The sequence below is a fragment of the Centropristis striata genome, chromosome 7, assembly GCF_030273125.1.
Source record: "Centropristis striata isolate RG_2023a ecotype Rhode Island chromosome 7, C.striata_1.0, whole genome shotgun sequence".
NCBI classification, from domain to species: domain Eukaryota; kingdom Metazoa; phylum Chordata; class Actinopteri; order Perciformes; family Serranidae; genus Centropristis; species Centropristis striata.
The window spans coordinates 38,251,666-38,271,885 of NC_081523.1; the positions used below are offsets into that span (position 1 = coordinate 38,251,666).

At 36.1% G+C, this 20,220-nt stretch overlaps 1 protein-coding gene across 2 annotated transcripts; it reads right to left on the minus strand.

Moving 5' to 3' along the window:
• Positions 1-515: 515 nt before the first annotated feature.
• On the minus strand, positions 516-18,859 carry fxn (frataxin). Of its 2 annotated transcripts, none has more exons than XM_059338071.1 (6): positions 18,704-18,859; positions 17,627-17,701; positions 15,581-15,672; positions 12,470-12,590; positions 3,354-3,451; positions 516-867 (listed from the first exon to the last, which is right to left on the minus strand). In XM_059338071.1, exons 1-6 carry the CDS (start codon positions 18,809-18,811, stop codon positions 729-731), a joined length of 633 nt encoding a protein of 210 aa, XP_059194054.1. In that variant the 5' UTR covers positions 18,812-18,859; the 3' UTR covers positions 516-728. The 2 variants fall into 2 exon arrangements, with proteins under 2 accessions (XP_059194054.1, XP_059194053.1); XM_059338070.1 differs by having other exon boundaries at positions 517-867; positions 12,470-12,593.
• Between the last annotated feature and the right edge of the window lie 1,361 nt (positions 18,860-20,220).

A 20,220-nucleotide genomic window follows, 5' to 3' on the forward strand; every position in this document is an offset into this window, starting at 1 on the left:
TCATTGGACCATTTCCCCTTAGTTTTTTTTGTAAGTAGGCAATCAAAGATGAGGAAATTAAGCTTCTGGATCTATAGTCTAGGGTCAGAGCAAGGATATAGTGGAGGCTCAGTGTCTTTTATATATATATATATATATATATATATATATATATATATATGTGCAAAATACCAACTGGAACATTTAAAAGTGATATTGATTGAATATTTATGTCGGCCTTAAAAAACTGACACAAATAATGCTTAATTTCACCTGAAAAGTTGGTATTTTGTATATATATATATATATATATATATATATATATATATATATATATATATATATATAAATATATATAAATATATAAAAGACACTGAGCCTCCACTATATTCTTGCTCTGACCCTAGACTATAGATCCAGAAGCTTAATTTCCTCATCTTTGATTGCCTACTTACAAAAAAACTAAGGGGAAATGGTCCAACGGCCGCCATTTTGATATGCAAATGAGAAGGTCAAAACCTCAAAATTTCGCTTGGGAACCATTTTTTTTGGATTCAGCACCCTTGAAATAAGTAAAGTAGGCCAGTTCCTGACTTGTACCCATAAATGCTCCTCACTTTCACTTTTTGGACAATTCTGTCTAGACTACATTATAGATAACTGCTCTGCCCAGGGCTAATGTTGGTGAGTTATTGTGGAGTTGTAGATATTCTGTGTGAGTTATCAGTGACTGTACTGCAGATGGCTCCTTAGGAGTAGAGCAGCTCAGACAGGTCCATGTTTCTATTGAAGATGATGGAGAACTCTTTAGAGAGCAGCTGGTGGAGACTGTTCCCATCATGAGAGTAGACCCAGCGCTCTCCGGTCCAGTCGTAGCGCTTCGGCCCGCTGCAAAACACAAGCAGAGAGAAGAGCTGAGGTCCCTCTGGAAACACCTACATTTATGCATAATTCATCCATAAAATGTGGTCTGATCTTCATTAAAGTCACTACACTGGCATATTTATTCATAATCTCAATGTTAACAAGACTTGGTAAAAACTAGTATATGGCTGCTCAGATTGGGAAGTCATGACTAGAGATGTTCGGATACCATTTTTTCCTTGTGCTGTGTGCTGAGTACCGATCCGATACCAGTATTAAAAAAAAATATGTATGTACACTACCAGTCAAAAGTTTTAGAACACCCCAATTTTTCCAGTTTTTTATTGAAATTCAAGCAGTTCAAGTCAAATGAACAGCTTGAAAGGGTACAAAGGTAAGTGGTGAACTGCCAGAGGTAAATAAAAAAAGGTAAGCTTAACCAAAACTGGAAAATAATGTACATTTCAGAATTATACAAGTAGGCCTTTTTCAGGGAACAAGAAATGGGTTAACAACTTAACTCTATGGAGTCTTGGGCTATTTTGTCCATTTTTGTATTCTTTTCATGTCGTTGTAAGTCATTTTGTGTCTTTTTTTGGTCATTTTGTGTCTTTTTTTAGTCATTTTGTGTCTTTTGGTGTCTTTTTTTGGTCAATTTGTGTCTTTTTTTAATCCTTCAGTCCAACATAAAATGTGATTTTGAATCTTTTTTTTTACTTTCAAAACACTATCATGGTCAATAAAGAATGTTAAATGTTGCAAATGTGCATTAATTTCAGAGTACACTGAGACATTAAACTGCATAATTTTCAATGAAATTCTGGAAAAGTTGGTGTGTTCTAAAACTTTTGACCAGTAGTGTATGTATAAAAAAATAGGTTAAACCCTTTGTAAACATGAATAAATACAGCATATTAAAGCCATTTATTTTCAAATAAAACAGTAAACAAAACAGTAGTGCAACAGCAACTTTAATAAATAAATCTGGGGGTCACATTTTTGCCCTAAAAGCCTAAATTTGGTGCCTCTCGCACATTCTAATGCCACTATTCCATCTGAATCATTGCATATTTTAGAGAATTACTGTAAAGGAGAATAAGGGTTCTCCTATGTTTTATTTAAGGCGTCTTATTTTGACAGGCATCTTGTAAATTCTGTGGTGGACTCTGCTAGCACATCTATGTGCTCTTATTATGAAAGCTGTGTTTGCTTTTATTTTGAAGGCGGGTCTAACACATTCTTACTGTAACGCCGCATGGTGTGTTTAATTTACACTCAAAGTCAAAACAATCTTTGTTGTTGTTTTTTTATGTTCTTATGTGCTGTGTGATGACTAGAAATGTCACAAAACTTTCAGTAAAAAGTTGATCTCAAAATTCTTAAAATGTGAAGATATGCGTTTTTCTACAGTCCCACAGGTAGCAAAGGTGCTGGAGCTGCACTTCTCTCACAGCTAAAGGTTCACCTGTAGGTGCTCTGGTCCAGGGGTTCTCGAATGGGGGTACGCGTACCCCTGGGGGTACCTGAAGGCACTCCAGGGGGTACGTGAGATTTTAAAATACACATTTAAAAAGTAGCATCCATGCAAAAATCCTTTAAAAATAATTATTTAATAAATATTTTAGGAAAATATAAGTACAAGTTCATAAAATGAATTTTATATCCAGTAGGCTATTCAGTTTCCTGATCCTAAAAACCCAGAGTGTCCCCCATACCAGGATGGTTGGACCCAACCTGTCAATCACCTGGCATCACCTGTCAATCACCTGAAAACTCAAAGATGGAGTCATGGTTGAAGCGTAGCAGTTATAGTTTTAAATGGTTATATGCTCACTGTTTTTACTACATTAGTTTGAATCACGACATTTTAGTGATGAGAAATATTTGAAATACATTTAGTCATGGATTATTAACATTAAAAATGTTTGAAATTGTTTTCTTTTTCAAATGTTTGAATTTTGAATGTGTTTATCAGTTCCAAAGTTTAATAAATCAGACACTGATGGCACAGCGCTCTGTTTTTAAGGCTTTTTTTCCCCAACCAATAATGCTTTGACCTGGTTAGGGAGTACTTGGCTGAAAAAATATTTTGCAGGGGGTACATCACTGAAAAAAGGTTGAGAACCACTGACCTAGGTTTGTTTATCATACTAGTAAGTGTTGCTGGAGGTTTTGACCTCTACAGAAATACAGCGTAGCAGTACTTTGTATTCAGGCTAACTCAGATTCTCTGCTGGCTTTACCATTTTATTGTTTTCCCATCGTTCCCAAGAGTGTAAGTTTAAAATATGCATCTGTATGGACACAGAGAAGAAGAAGAGACTGCAGAGATCTGCAACAGTCCAGATATCTCAGAGTGAAACATGAGCAGCTGCTGACACATGCCAGAGTCTGAGGAGAAACCACTCTGTAACACACTCTGTGTGTGTGTGTGTGTGTGTGTGTGTGTGTGTGTGTGACTGAAATCTACACAAATGTTTCCTCAAAACCATCCGAGTGTGGAGTCTCACCTGGAGGGAGAAGAGAGCCAGATCTGTTTGTTTGGAGTCTGTTTGTTGATGACGTAGGTGCCGTGGTCGCTGCCCACCTTCACCGTCAACACACCGCTCTGTGCATCAAACAAAGACACTAATTAACGTTAATATTCCTGTGACTTTCCATATGTTCTAGACATGCTTTAATACAGTTTAAAGTGTTGCATAGATTGCATCTCTCAAAAGCTAAATTAGCAAGAATATTTCCAAATTTCCAGCATGTGACAGATGTAAACAGACTCCGGCTACTTCCTATCATATGTTCTGGTCCTGTCCGAAACTTGCTCCTTTTTGGTCATCCTTTTTCGAAGTCATCTCCAATGCTTATGCTTATAATGTCTCACCATCTCCTTTGGTTGCTGTTTTTGGTTGGTTATCTGATCCAATGGGATCTGTTCCCCCTGTTCACTTACAGAGGGTCATTGCCTTTTCCTCCTTATTAGCTAGGCGCTTAATTTTATTCAAATTAAGGGACGTTATGCAGAACCTTAAGATGGAAAAGATCAGATGTACCCTCAATGGTTCCACTAACAGATTCCACAAAACCTGGGACCCTCTAATAACTTATGTGAACAATTTACCTGGCCTGGAACTGGAATTCTGAATGATTACACCTGCCCTTGAACAATCCTGTAACATGAAGTATTAGGTGCACTTGTTGTTTTTTCGTTTTGTTTTGTTTGTTTTTCTCCTCTTGTCTTTTCCTGTCTGTTGTCTATTACAAGTTTCTCACGCTGATTTTGAGCTTGATCTGTCTCTGTTTGTTTTCAGGATTGTTTTTTTGGTGATTATTTGTAAAACAGAGAATATGATTGTTCTGTATGAAAATTGAAAAATCACAAATAAAGTGTTAAATATATATATATATATATTCCTGTGACTAATTTAATTTAACGCATAAGAACCCAGACCCATTTGTCCATGTAAAGGAAAATGATGGGGGATCTACCACAGACCAAGTGGACCACATAGAAAACATTTATGATGTTTTAAAAAAAAAAAAATTCTACACCCAAATGTCAAAGATCTGTGATGTGACATGTATGTTACATTGGGGCGTTTATGGTATTTATTTTTATATTTCTTATTTTAATATAGATAAAACGAGACACCTTTTCTACTTACAGAAAAACAAATTTGCCTTTTTCTCTGCATCTCCACAACATATATCAAAACTGTGACATTAGTGGTGCTTTTTAACAAAAAAAAATATTTTTCAGATTTGTTTTTAAGTAACAAAATAATAATAAATCAATAATAAATAAAAAACAAATAAACTCTAATAGAGTTAAATGCAATAAAGGACACCATATTAACAGATTAGAATTGTTAAATGGGTTTAAACTTTGAAAAAAAGCTGAATATGGGAGATTTAAGAACATTTAAGTGTTTGTTACACCAGTGTCACCATGGGTTCTTATGGGTTAATAAACCAATGCAACCACAAACATAAATTGACCCAAAACAAATCAGCTTTACATGTCCAGTCACCATTAATACATGGTAACTGGACATGTCATCACCTTCCTACTCCGATAGGGCTGGGTGATATATTGATATAAAAGATATATTGATATATTTTTAAATGTTATATGGAATTAGGCCATATTCGCATATATTGATTTAGTTCAATTTTTTTTTCTTTCTTTATATATTAATGCTGCTCTTGCTATGGTTTGTCATATTTAGTTATTTTGTAATGTCCGTTATTCTTTTCTCATATAAAAACAGATTGGCCTATTTTAATTCATAGGTTATTTTTTATTTAAGATTTTATTTAAATGTGGACTTTATGGAGCTCTGATTGTAAAAAAAAAAAAAAAAAAAAAAAAAAAAAAAGGTACTCCTGTTGTTATACAGTATTTATGTTCACTAAAATAAACGGTTTCAATAAAACTACTTGTGACATGTCATATTTGCTCTCACTTATATATGGCTTTACTATTTTGTTGTTTTCCTATCATAAGTGTCCCATAAGTGTAAGTTTAAAATATGCATCTGAATGGACACAGAGAAGAAGAATGCTCCAGAAAGACTGGAAACTAACTGACTTAATTTCTTTGAGCACTTTTAAATCCAAACTGAGAGTTATTGAGGCCAATTCCACAACATGCACTTGTTTCTGATAACACGTTTAAGGTCTGTGTCTTATGTGAATATGGAACTTTATTTTGTGTTTGCTGCCTCTTGGCCAGGGCTCCCTTGAAAGAGCGGTTCTTAATCTCAATGGGATACTTCCTGGTTAAATAAAGGTTACATAAAAATAAAATAAATAAAACTTCAAACCTGCTAATACCTCAGTCAGAGGAGCAAAAACAAAAAGCACAAGGAAGTCAAGAGTTTACTGCTTCTTCTTATTACTCCACACAGATTTACTCCAGCACCTCTGCAGCGTTAGTGCTGCTCCTGGCTCTGATTTAGCCAGCCGACATACAGCTCTGCAACTCTGTGTGTGTGTGTGTGTGTGTGTGTGTGTGTGTGTGTTGTTTATGGCCCCATATGTCACTGCTGCACGTTGAAAAAGGGGGTCAGCTGCCAAGATTGGAACACGGGCCAATCAGTCAAAGCCAGCAGAGACAGCCGCTGTCCACCCAAAACACACACACACACACACACACACACACACACACACACACACACACACACACACACACTTCATTAATCACCCTCCCATGGACAACTGACAGGGTGGAAGAAGATGTTACAAGAGAGAGGGATGACAAACTAAAACAGAAACTAAAACAGAAACACGGAGCAGTCCTGTGATGTCACATGGATGATGACGCCCTACAGGACAGTCGGTGTGTCGATGAGAAACTAAATGCACCTTTCCAACCATGTGTACGCTCCACATCTACCTTAAATACAAACAGTACTTGCTAATGTGTGCTGTACGGTCAGCCAGACAGCTTCCACATCGACAGCAGCTGCTATCAGGTCTGGGTGTGACAGTGCGGAGCTCCTCTAAAGGCAGACTGACACAGTTGAGCCCCTGGTGACATGTCAATCTGAACAGAAGTGACACGCTCAGACACAGCAGCAGCTTGTAGGAGCATGTCACAATACTGATCTGTCCATTAGTGGGGCGTCTCAGGGACTCATTTCCAGGAAGAATTTAATGAACCAAGATAGTGAAAGGAGGCACAGCCGTGCTAGCAGCTCACTGTTAACCATGTTACTACGTTAGTTAGCATAACATTCTAACTTATACTGCCCTACAAAGCAAAAAGGCAGTAACTACGCAGAGTGCAGAATTGAGAAAAATGACTTTAAAGTTATCCTGTAATCCAGCCGTTTAGTTACTGTACAAACGACACACATTTTTCTCCAAAACAACACACATTTGAGATAAGATGTTTTGTCACATAACAAAGGATGCCTTGAAAGTCATGAAAATGATAATAACTCATTTTTGACCAAAAATGCAGTCACTGCCTTTTTGCTTTGTAGGACAGTATAGTCGGGCAGCTTAGGACCAGATTTGAGAATAAAGGGGACACGTTGGACAAAAGCACCACATTCTTTCCACATGCTCTCTATCACCATCGGTTTCAATTTTTGGTAGGAGCCACTTCATCAAGATTGCTGAACAAAGATGGCAGCCATATAAAATCTATGAGAGCTAATATATCTTCCAAGCCACTTAAAAGGTCAATCTTGGTGTCAAAATATACATTTTCTGTTGGGAAGAATGTACATACAAGATCTGATACCGGCTGCAGCACTTGAAGCAAGTTTCCTACCAGTCTGAGTGAGAATGAACATATCTATTTGATCAAATAATCATCTAGTGATATTCTCAATAGCTTTAAATGATTTTTTGACCCAGAAAATGTAGATTTAGACACCAAGATTGACCTTCTAAGTGGCTTGGAAGATGGTGCTGACGCCACACCAAACCCTCACTGCTGGACCCCGAGATACTTGAACTCCTTCTCTTGAGGCAGTACCTCTCTCCACCCAGAGGGGGCAGTCCACCATTCTCTGGCAGAATATATGAATGCATCTTCAAAATGCCTACAGTCTTTGGACACGGTCTACCATGGAGCACTGAGATTTGTTACTAATTTTAAAACCCTCACGCACCACTGCACTTTGTATGCTCGTGTTGGATGGTCTGCCCTGTCCACCCGCAGACTCCATCATTGGCATATCCTTATTTATAAAACCATCCTCGGTGTTCTTCCTACATACCTGCAGAAGTATGTAATTCAGAAAAGCACAGGAAAGTATCAGCTCCGCTCTGAGGACTTGTTTTTACTGACTGTGCCTAGAGTCCGTTCTGAACTGGGGAAAAGGGCATTTAGTTATGCTGCTCCTTTTTCATGGAACCAGCTGCAAAATGTGCTAAAACTTAAGGAGCTGGTTTCTCTAAACATGTTTAAATCCTTACTTCATGATGTTGAAGCTGGCTCTTCTGTCTGTACATGCTTTGTTTGATGATGTTCTGACTGTGACTCTATTTTTATGTTCTCTGTTGTTTTTAAATGATTGTCTGTAACTAACTGTGCTGCTGCCTGTCTTGGCCAGGACTCTTTTGTAAAAGAGATTTTTAATCTCAATAAGACTTTCCTGGTTAAATAAAGGTTAAATAAAAAAATAAAAAAAACCATTGCCTCAGACTTGGAGGTGCTGATTCTCATCCCAAACGATTCGCACTCGGCTGCAAACCGCCCCAGTGAGTGCTGGAGGTCCCGGTCTGATGAAGCCTAAAGAACTAAGCTGTACCGTCCCACTAAAAGAATTCCAAAACGGGAAAGAAAACTAAAGCTATTCTGACCTCTCCGTGGCCTCCTGCTCCCTGCTCCTCTGTATCTGTCCCTCTATCCTGGAAATGTTTTGTCCTCTGTGATAGGTCAAGGAAGGTCTCTCACCATTTCTGTGTAACTTTAGGGTTTGCACTTTTTAGGCCTTCTGACAGATAAACTTCAGCTGTCTGCCAGCAACAAGAACAAAAGGCTCTAAGGTGTGTCTGTTCTCCTGGGCCAGAAATCAATAAGGCAACAGAGCCAGCAGCCAAACAACAACCAGGCACCTGCAGCCTGCTGGAGGCTCTCCTCTACACAGTTACAGCTCAGACCTGGAGAACATTCCTGCACTCCCCTTTCCTCTGACTTCTCAAAGTATAGACCATCATTTAAAACATTATTTGACAGCTGATTTGGATAAGTTTCTATAAACCTAGACTATACCCTATATTCTACTAAAGAACTGGAAGTGATGGCTTTTACCTCAGTAACTGCTAAACGTCACCTCCTTCTGAATTGGAAATCCACGACAGCTCCTTCCAGCACACAATGATTTAAAGAGGCTACGTCCTGACACTATTGGGGGACCTGTCTGTTTTACCAGTTAATATGAGAGTCAACACTTCATCAGATTAGCCCTAATTGCAGCTAACAAATGTATAGCTATCAACTGGAAGAACGAGGACCCCCCTGGTGTTCCTTTGTGGCTTAAAGAGCTTTCATCATACCTGCCATCAGAAAAGATCATGTTTAATCTCAGGAAAAAACCACCAGTCTTTGATAAATGTTGGGGAGGATTTGTTACCTTTTTAAATAATAGAGCTGCTCCTATAGGTGACGTTCATGGTCAGAATTGAAATAGAGCTTGAATCTGGAATTCACTCAATGTTTGGGATAGTGCACTTTCTGCGGATGCGAGTATGGGTTATTACTGTTTTTGTAACTTAATTTTCTTTTCTTTTTTATTATTATTTTTTTTTTTATTTATTTATCTTTTCCTCATCTTTATTGTTTTTGTTATTATTATTGTCGTTCTTATTATCTATTTTTATTTTTATTTTATTTATTTTTTTATTATTATAATTATTACTATTATCCTTTTTCTTCCCAGTCTTGTCCATGGGGGGGTTAATACCTAATGTTAATTGTACAGATTCTGAAATGTGGTACTTTGTTTGAAAATTTCAATAAATATTTTTTTTTAAAAAGGCTATGTCCTTTTTAAAAGTAGAGAGAATTAGATATTCAGGAAGGGGAAACTTGAGCAAATTCTACAATAAATGGCAACCATTTATGGACTTTTTTGTGACTTTTTTTACTTTGTATACACATAAATAAAAATATGAAACAAGTTTCTATCAATCTTCCTAGTTTATGTAATACACCTATCATAGGTTTGGATCCAGCTGGAAATAAACACAAACAACTCAAAGACTTTTCAGAGGTTATGTGAAAATATTACACATCCTCCAGCCAATCACAACCATTAAACTATGGACATTTTTTTTTAAATATTGAGTACAAACAGTATAATAACTGAGCATTTAACAGTGAGCTGTCACAGCTGGTGGAAGCGTGTTTACACATCTCATGTCTCACTAAATTGATAAATTAATTCCTGCAGACAAAACACACTCAGTTCTCGTCTTTAAATGTGTCACACTCCTTCTCACCCTCTTACTGTTTACTGTTACATAACAACCCAATATGTTCAGTATCATTTATGGTCTATTTTTTCTTTCTAATAATCTGTTTTTAATTACAGGGCCACATTTGTGTGGGTTAATTTTAGATGAGTGATAGAGTTGTGCTCTCTGGATATTTATATGGTTTCTCAGGCTGACAGGGACTCACAGCTCTACTGAGCCATGTGAAGCTGGAGCTCTATGTACTAACGAGCTTCTGAAACGAACAAACTAACCATTAGTGACAGACTTCACCACCTCCTGCCCTCACCTGCTCCACATTTATCTTCAAACTAAGAAACCTTAAAAACAGCTACAACACCTGATCTATATTTAGACTGCTTCTCTCCCAATGAACACCAACAATTTACTCTTGAAGTGGAGGATCGCACGAAAAGGTTTAAAACAAAAAGCATAAGGAAGTGAAGAGTTTACTACTTCCCTAAGTTATATGGGCTTAATAAGTCAGTTTTTCCCTAAGTTATAAAGGCTTAATAAATACGTTTTTCCCTAAGTTATATGGGCTTAATAAATAAGTTTTTCCCTAAGTTATATGGGCTAAATAAATAAGTTTTTCCCTTAGTTATATGGGCTTAATAAATAAGTTTTTCCCTTAGTTATATGGGCTTAATAAATAAGTTTTTCCCTAAGTTATATAGGCTTAATAAATAAGTTTTTCCCTAAGTTATATAGGCTTAATAAATAAGTTTTTCCCTAAATTATATAGTCTTAATAAATACGTTTTTCTATAAGCTATATGGGCTTAATAAATAAGTTTTTCCCTAAATTATATAGGCTTAATAAATAAGTTTTTCCCTAAATTATATAGGCTTAATAAATAAGTTTTTCCCTAAATTATATAGGCTTAATAAATAAGTTTTTCTATAAGCTATATGGGCTTAATAAATACGTTTTTCCCTAAGTTATATGGGCTTAATAAATACGTTTTTCCCTAAATTATATAGGCTTAATAAATAAGTTTTTCTATAAGCTATATGGGCTTAATAAATATGTTTTTCCCTAAAATATCTAAGATATATGGGCTTAATAAATAAGTTTTTCCCTAAATTATATAGGCTTAATAAATAAGTTTTTCCCTAAGTTATATAGGCTTAATAAATAAGTTTTTCCCTAAAATATCTAAGATATATGGGCTTAATAAATAAGTTTTTCCCTAAATTATATAGGCTTAATAAATAAGTTTTTCCCTAAGTTATATGGGCTTAATAAATAAGTTTTTCCCTAAATTATATGGGCTTAATAAATAAGTTTTTCTCTAAGTTATATGGGCTTAATAAATACGTTTTTCCCTAAATTATATGGGCTTAATAAATATGTTTTTCCCTAAGTTAATAAATAAGTTTTTCCCTTAGTTATATGGGCTTAATAAATAAGTTTTTCCCTAAGTTATATAGGCTTAATAAATAAGTTTTTCCCTAAGTTATATAGGCTTAATAAATAAGTTTTTCCCTTAGTTATATGGGCTTAATAAATAAGTTTTTCCCTTAGTTATATGGGCTAAATAAATAAGTTTTTCCCTAAATTATATAGGCTTAATAAATACGTTTTCCCTAAGTTATATGGGCTTAATAAATACGTTTTCCCTAAGTTATATGGGCTTAATAAATACATTTTCCCTAAATTATATGGGCTTAATAAATAAGTTTTTCCCTAAATTATATGGGCTTAATAAATACGTTTTTCCCTAAGTTATATGGAATAATAAATACGTTTTTCCCTCAGTTATATGGGTTTAATAAATCAGTTTTTCCCTAAATTATATGGGCTTAATAAATATGTTTTTCCCTAAATTATAAAGGCTTAATAAATAAGTTTTTCCCTAAGTTAATAAAAATGTTTTTCCCTAAGTTATATGGTCTTAAATTTGTCTCATTAATACCTGTAAACGCACAGAGGGTGATCTACAAATAGTCCTTGATTTGCACACGTGTTTTGCTATCCATACAAATTTCTCATTTGTAACTTGTATTTTGGTTTTTACAAATAAGTGTGAATTTGTAAATCCACAATTTTCCATTTGTAAAAACAAAAAAGACATTTGTAAAACTGAAAATTCTGCTGGTGAAGTGTGATTCAGCATTTGTGGATCACCAATCACACACACACATCTCTTTCCTCAAAGACGCATTTTTGAGACGTTCTTGTCGAGATCCACAAACACACAGCTGGTGATTCATAAATGGTCCGTGCTCCTCAACAGTAGGTGGCAGTGTTGTTATATGCATTGATGGAGTGATGGTTTGGACTCCGTTTAACCCTCTGGAGTCCATCTATTTATTGAAAATACATGTTTTATTTACAGTAATAACTTTATTTATATATGATATGTAGACAAGCTGAGAAAGCCAGTTAAAGTTCAATCATAGGAGCTTTCACAGTGTGACATTTATGTTTCTAGACCATTTTTAAATGTGAATTTTCTTTCTACAATGAAAACTATTACTATTTTTTATTTATATGCAAATAGACTGTTTTGTAGTTTTATTATTTATTATTTTTCCTGCTGTTTCCTGCTGTTTTTGATTTTTTTTCTCTTTTTTTGGCCAACAATGGCTCTTTTGTTAGTAAAGGTTTTGTAATTTGTAATAGCGACCACTCAAAATACTTATTTACTGTAAGAGGAAACAGAAGAACTTACAGAGAAGACAACATCGTACTCTGCTCCAGTGAAATCTTCATCCATCAGGTCTTCAAAGTAATCAGTCAGAGCATCTAGTGTCTCGTCTGCCAGCTTCTCATACTCTGCTTCAGACAGCTCCCTGCTACACACACACACACACACACACACACAGTTACAGAGTAGATAGAGGTACAACGAAATTCAATGCACTCACGTACTGGACTCAGAGGGTTAAAAACATCATAAAAAGTCAATAAAAAAAAATACATTCTCATCATCTCATCACTCAGTACATTCATGTCGTCATACACTATACCATCAACTCAGTGCCATTGTATGTAGTGATGGCTGATCGAGGCTTTGTTGAAGCTTCGACACTTTATACAAAACATGGTTCATTACTCGAAGCTTCAATGACACACAGTGCTCCAGTAGGACATCTAGTGGCCAATAAAATGAAGTGCACTCAAGACGTGTCATTGATTGGTTCATGGATTTGTTTTCAACTACACTACTTGACTGTATGTTTCGAGTCGATACAACAACAATATTGCTAGTAACGTGGCGTCCCGGTGGCTCACACTGGTAGAGCGCGCACCATCAAGGCAGAGTCCTTGCTGCGGCGGACCCGGGTTCGAATCCGGTCTGAGGTGCTTTTGCCGCATGTCTACCCCTTTCTATCTATTACTTTCAATAAAGCATGAAAAATGCCAAAAAAAATAAGCTTAAAAAAAATAAATATTGCCAGTAATAATAAAGACATTAACTTTTGAAGACCATGTTTCTTATTTGACCTGTCTGTTACCCTATATAGACTTCACTTTTGTGTTATGAAACATTTAAATGGTGCTGCTACATTCATACATTTTCACATGGGGCTGGTGCAAATGCAGATTTTATTATGGATTTTGGCAAAGAATGTTTTGGGGTTCATTGGTAAAGAGGTTCATGGGTGGGTGGGGAAAGAGATCAGCGAGGTAGCGGTTCACTTCCACAATGGTGTTGGTGATTCGGTGTCACGAGTCACGTGACCAAACCACGCCTCGGCACAGTGCTTCGGGACGTTTGCTTCATGAGCTACCGCGCATGTGTCGGACCTTCAAGTGTCAGCAGAGCATCACTAATTGTATGCATTAAAACAGTAGTGTTATTATTGGGGCCGGGACTTTAACACGTTAATTAAGATTAATGGTGATAGCTGTGGGATAGAAACTGTTCCTGAATCTTGTGGTTTGTGTTCTGATAGACCTGTAGCGTTTCCCTGAGGTTCAGCAGTTCAAACAGATGATAGTCAGGGTGGAATGAGTCCTTCACAATGTTGTGCGTCTTCTGCAAGCATCAGGAGTTGAAGATGGTGTCCATGGTAGGTAGCTGTTGGTTGATGATGTTTTGGCGCTTTTAATAGTCCTCTACAGTGACTTTCTGTCTGCAGCAGAACTTCTACCAGACCACGGCAGGATGCCCTATGTGAGCACTCTCAGGCCCCGTTCACACGAGGACGCTTGCGGTTAAAAACAACAAAATATTTAATCAGAAGTGCCTTTCGTTTAGACGGTGACGCCGTTTTTGGGGCTTAAAAACGCAAAAATCTGAAACCACCCTCCAGAGTGGAAAAGTTGAATCCTCTCCTCCGTAGCGTGTCGTCTACACTGACAAGACGCAAAACTCTGATCTGATCTGCTCACGTCACGTATGTGTTTACGTCACATACATGCTCCAGTACAGGAAATAAACAAACATGTGGGATTATTTCCATGCGTCGGACCTTCAAGCTGCTCTGGCAGCTCTAATAAACTTACAGGAGTCTTTCCACCAAATGTACAGGATATGTACAGATAGTATTAGTGAACAGAGAAGGATCTGGAATTACCTCCATCACATTTTGGATGCACCGATTGGTCGGAGGCGAGCCAGACGGCTTTGGAGGAGACCTGGGAGATCTAGTGATGGTGGAGAACTTTGTGGAAGGAGTAGCTGATGAAAATGCGTGGCGGGAAAACTTCCACATGCCCAAAGATGCTCTTATGGCTTTAAGTGATGCCGCCTGGCTGCATACCCAATCACATTCACACACTTTAGCGTCACCGTATTCAGCAGATTTCCTCCCGAAAACACTCATCTAAACGCGGAATAAAAAGTGAAGACGTGACGCCACTTTTGCGGCTTCTGTTCAGACCGTCATCATGTAAACGGGGCCTCAGTGGAGCAGTGATAGAGGACCTCAGGTGTTGTTGTGAGAGAGATTGGCTTTCCTGAGTGTGCGGAGAAAGTATAACCGCTGCTGTGCTTTCTTTACTATTGCTGTGGTGATTGTTGTCCATGATAGGTTTTCTGAGATGTGTATGCCCAATAATTTGAAGCAGGACACTCTCCACCCTCTCTCCGTTGATGTGTAGTAGTGTGTGTGTGTCCTGCTTCTCCCTGTAATCTATGATCAGTTCTTTTGTTTTGTTCTTAATGTTGAGGCTCGGGTTGTGTTGTAGAAAATCTTTAAAGAAAAACAACTAACGACCAGGTCGATTCGAATAGCAGCCTTGTGCGGGATTTATTTAGCAAGTATCAAAAAACAGATTCAGATGCCAAAGGTGTCAGACGAATCCAAAAGTCAGATCAACACTGAGAGACAACACCCAGTTTCTCTCTTTTTACTTTTCAGGTTGGTGTGCCATTGTTTCTGTGTAACTAAGGTTCAACGTCCTGTAATTTCCTGTTATGAAGAACACTTGATATAAGAGCACACTTGGGATTTCCCAAATCAGAGCTGTTCATATCTCAATCAAGCAGAAGTTTCCTGTAAAGAGACTGTGACTGTTGGTCAGATTTCTGTGTGTTTATCAAAACATGTTTGATGCATATTTAAACTGCCATATGTCTGATATTTAATACATCTTCAAATTCATTCTACGACAGTTGTTCTCTGAGCACCATTCTGTCAGCCTTTGAACCTCCTCTCTGTAAGCAGACTCATCACCTTTGCTGATCAATCCCACCACAGTTGTGTCATCTGCGAATTCCACCATGGTGTTGGTAGTGTGAGATGGGAGTGTGAGTCGTGTGTGTACTGAGAGTCGTAGCTTCACCTTTCAACAACACACTAGTTTTGCTTGAAACAGAAAGTGACTGAGTTACCTTATGTGTCCAGGAGCTGGTGTCTCCAGCCTGGTTGGAGTCATGTGGATGTGTTTCCTCCACCTCTCTCCATCAGCTCTGCTCTCACACCACTGACACAGACACACTGAGGTCACATACTGATCCAGGACTCACCACAACTGCATCACTTATCTTTAAACTTCATATTTTCTCTTCAATGCATGCACCTTGATCAAACATTACAGTTTATTTTCTTGGTATTTTGAAGTGTCAGACTTGTGTGGACTCTGGATGGAGTCCGTGTTGTGTCCTTACTGGTTTCCACACTAACTAACTGGTTGCATCAGTTAGCAGATTCATCACATATTTAATAAACATTTAATTGGCGATTTCCAGGTCGCATCTCCATCTACTGTGGATAATATTGTTGTATACGTGAACACTACATCACCAGCCACCGATACACAAAAAGAAAGCATGAAAATATAATGTTTGCAAGATCGGTTAGAGCTGGATTCAAATTCACTACAACACAATTTAATTGTTCATGAACCATCACCTCTACAATCATGGAAAATCTGATTAGGCCACCTGTTTTCTTCCATTTCTTGTTCATTTAATGTCTGGTACAACTAAAGGTACATTTTTTTTGGACAAATATAATAATATCAACAGAAATAGCTTATAAAAGTTAAATTGAAGAGCTGATATCTAGACATTTTCCATGTTTTTTATTGATTATAACCAAAATCATTATGAATAAAACCATGTTAAATATCTAGATATCAGCTCTTAAACTAAACTGTTATCAGCTATTTTTGTCGTTAACATTATATTTGTCCAAACAAATGTACCTTTAGTTGTACCAGGCATTAAAATGAACAAGAAACTGAAGAAAACAGGTTGTCTCATCATTTTTCCAAATTAAAATTTCAAATAGTCTTTATTGTCATTATATAGTTCACTATACAACGAAATTGAAAGTGCCACTGCATAAGGTGCATAGTGATGACAATCATAACACAAAACAACATGAGTAAAAACATTTTTTTAAAAACTACCGAGCTAAACAAGGACAAAAATATATAAAAAAATATAAAAATAAATAAATGGCTACTTAAAATGCTATAATTTATAGATGAGGTAAATTGAGTGTTTTGCACATATCAATTGTATTGCACATGTCCGTTTTATTGCACCTTTTAATGAATTTATCCTGTGTGGGTGTGTTGAGAGCTCTTTCCCAGGGAAAGAAGCTGTTTTTCATCCTGCTAGTTCTGCATTTAAGGCTTCCATGACTGTATGTTTATCAAATATGTGACGAATTAAAAAAAAATAGCTTTCTCTCAAAATGGAAACTGAGATTTTTGGAAAAATTGTTTTTTTTATTTTTAATTTATTTTTTAACGACTCTTCACTTCTTTTTTTCCAGATGTGTATTTGCTACATCACTGTCAATTGTAATGGGACAGAGCATTTTCATTGTATCGTCTGTATGACGTAATAAGTAATTGGATATTTGTTTTCTGTGGCCACAGTGTGTTGTTTGTTGTTTTTGTCAATGTTGGAAAATGCAATAAAAAACATACAAAATAAAAAATAAATAATACAGTACAGGCCAAAAGTTTGGACACACACCTTCTCATTCAATGCGTTTTTCTTTATTTTCATGACTATTTACATTGTAGATTCATCAAAACTATGAATGAACACATATGGAATTATGTACTAAACAAAAAAGTGTGAAATAACTGAAAACATGTCTTGTATTTTAGATTCCTCAAAGTAACCACCCTTTGCTTACTAGAATATAAGACATGTTTTCAGTTATTTCACACTTTTTTGTCAAGTATATAATTCCACATGTGTTCATTCATAGTTTTGATGAATCTACAATGTAAATAGTCATGAAAATAAAGGAAACGCATTGAATGAGAAGGTGTGTCCAAACTTTTGGCCTGTACTGTATATATATATATATATGTGACGAATCTGCTAAATGAGGCAGAAAACAGCTGCACACAACAGTAAGGGCACCAGTTAGTGTGGAAACCAGTAAGGACACAACACCGGCAGCCGACTTACTTTGATGGGACGTTGACAGATGGGATGCAGAGCAGGAACCGGACGAGCCCCCGCCAGGTGAGACAGGCTCCTGAGCTGAAAGGTTAATATGAACAAGGTTAATATGAACAATGTTAATATGAACAAGGTTAATATGAACAATGTTAATATGAACAATGTTAATATGAACAAGGTTAATATGAACAATGTTAATATGAACAATGTTAATATGAACAATGTTAATATGAACAATATTAATATGAACAATATTAATATGAACAAGGTTAATATGAACAATATTAATATGAACAATGTTAATATGAACAATGTTAATATGAACAATGTTAATATGAACAATGTTAATATGAACAAGGTTAATATGAACAATATTAATATGAACAATATTAATATGAACAAGGTTAATATGAACAATATTAATATGAACAATATTAATATGAACAAGGTTAATATGAACAATGTTAATATGAACAAGGTTAATATGAACAATGTTAATATGAACAATGTTAATATGAACAATGTTAATATGAACAAGGTTAATATGAACAATATTAATATGAACAATATTAATATGAACAATATTAATATGAACAAGGTTAATATGAACAATATTAATATGAACAATGTTAATATGAACAAGGTTAATATGAACAATGTTAATATGAACAAGGTTAATATGAACAATGTTAATATGAACAAGGTTAATATGAACAATGTTAATATGAACAAGGTTAATATGAACAATGTTAATATGAACAAGGTTAATATGAACAATGTTAATATGAACAAGGTTAATATGAACAATGTTAATATGAACAATGTTAATATGAACAATGTTAATATGAACAATGTTAATATGAACAATATTAATATGAACAATGTTAATATGAACAATATTAATATGAACAAGGTTAATATGAACAATGTTAATATGAACAATGTTAATATGAACAATGTTAATATGAACAAGGTTAATATGAGCGCTGGCTGTTAGTGAGCTGATGTAACATGTGATAACTTCTGCTGCTAGCTAACGTTAGCTGCCTAACTTCAAGCTAACAGTGAGCCGTGGACTGTTACCTGGTTAAATAAGTTCCTTATTGTCTGCGGAGTCGCTGTGTTGATCTGTGTGTTCCCAAGCTGACATATCCGCCAGTAAATACAAGGTGTTTTAGTGAGGAAATGCATGTCTGCTAGTTCACTGCTGCTGTTTGTCTACTTCCGCTGCTTCTTCTTCTTCTTCTTCTTCTCTGTGTTGTTGAGCTAACTGTTAGCACACTGACAGAGTCTGCGCTGCCCCCTGCTGGCAGCACGAGGTACCTCTCTCTGTCTCCACAGGCCCCTCTGGAGCAGAGGTGTCAAACTCTGGCCCGTGGGCCAAATTTGGCCCGCAGTATAATTATATTTTGCCCGCGAGGAAATACCAAATGACAACCAGAGCTGGCCCGCCGGTATTATACAGCGCAAATAATACTACAAATCCCAGAATGCTCTGCTGGTGTTTTGGCTTGAACACATTGTGGAGCAAACTGAGCAACAATTAAAGTTGTCTTTATGCACTTTTTCTTGCTAGTCCAAGGCTTGAATGGTTGCACATTCATTGAAGGATATTATTATTAGTCATTTGGTTTATTATTGTTATTTTATTCTTACATTTATTTTTAGCCTGTGGAAAAAGATTACTGTTAAATTTAAATATAAAATAAAGGGACACACGATTTTTATTTAAATTTTATTGAAGAAATGAATGCCATTGATGTGTTTGTTTGTTTTATTTGATATTCGATTTTGCATGTTTGCAATATTAAGTTATATCAAACTTTGCTTGTTCCATTTCATTTTAACTTGTTTAGGTCAATTTTTTCAATAAATATCAATGTTGGCCCGCGACTTTGTCCAAGTTTTAAATTTTGGCCCACTGTGTATTTGAGTTTGACACCCCTGCTCTAGAGTCACCAAAAGCTCCAAATCCAGACTTCTTCACCACATCCAGACTAGAAAACAAAGCAGCGTGGAGCCCTACTGTACATTTACCTCTAAAGTTCTGGCTGTAAACTCCATGAGGCCAGTTTCAGTTTGATGATGATATACCAAGTAAAACTGGAGACAAGCTCAAATAGATTTAGTATCAAATGATAGAACTGGATGGAACCCTCTTATATGTTAGATTTGACACCTTTGTTCACAATTGCAACTTTTAAAATCCTTTATTGAGCATGATAGTGTTTAGAAAGTTAAAAAAAAAGATTCAAAATCACATTTTATGTTGGACTAAAGGACTAAAAAAGACACAAAAAGACCAAAATAAGACACAAAATAAGTAAAAAGGACACACTAAGACATAAAATGACTACAAAATGACCAAAAAAAAGACACAAAATGACCAAAAAAGAGACACAAAAAGACACAAAATGACCAAAAAAAGACACAAAATGAGAAGACAAAATGACCCAAAAAACCCCACAGAAGACACAAAATGACTAAAAAAAGGCACAAAATGACCACAAAAAGACACAAAATAACCGAAATTGTTACACTAAACACACAAGACACAAATAAAATAGAGTCCCACTAGAATAAAAAAACAGAGTTGATGA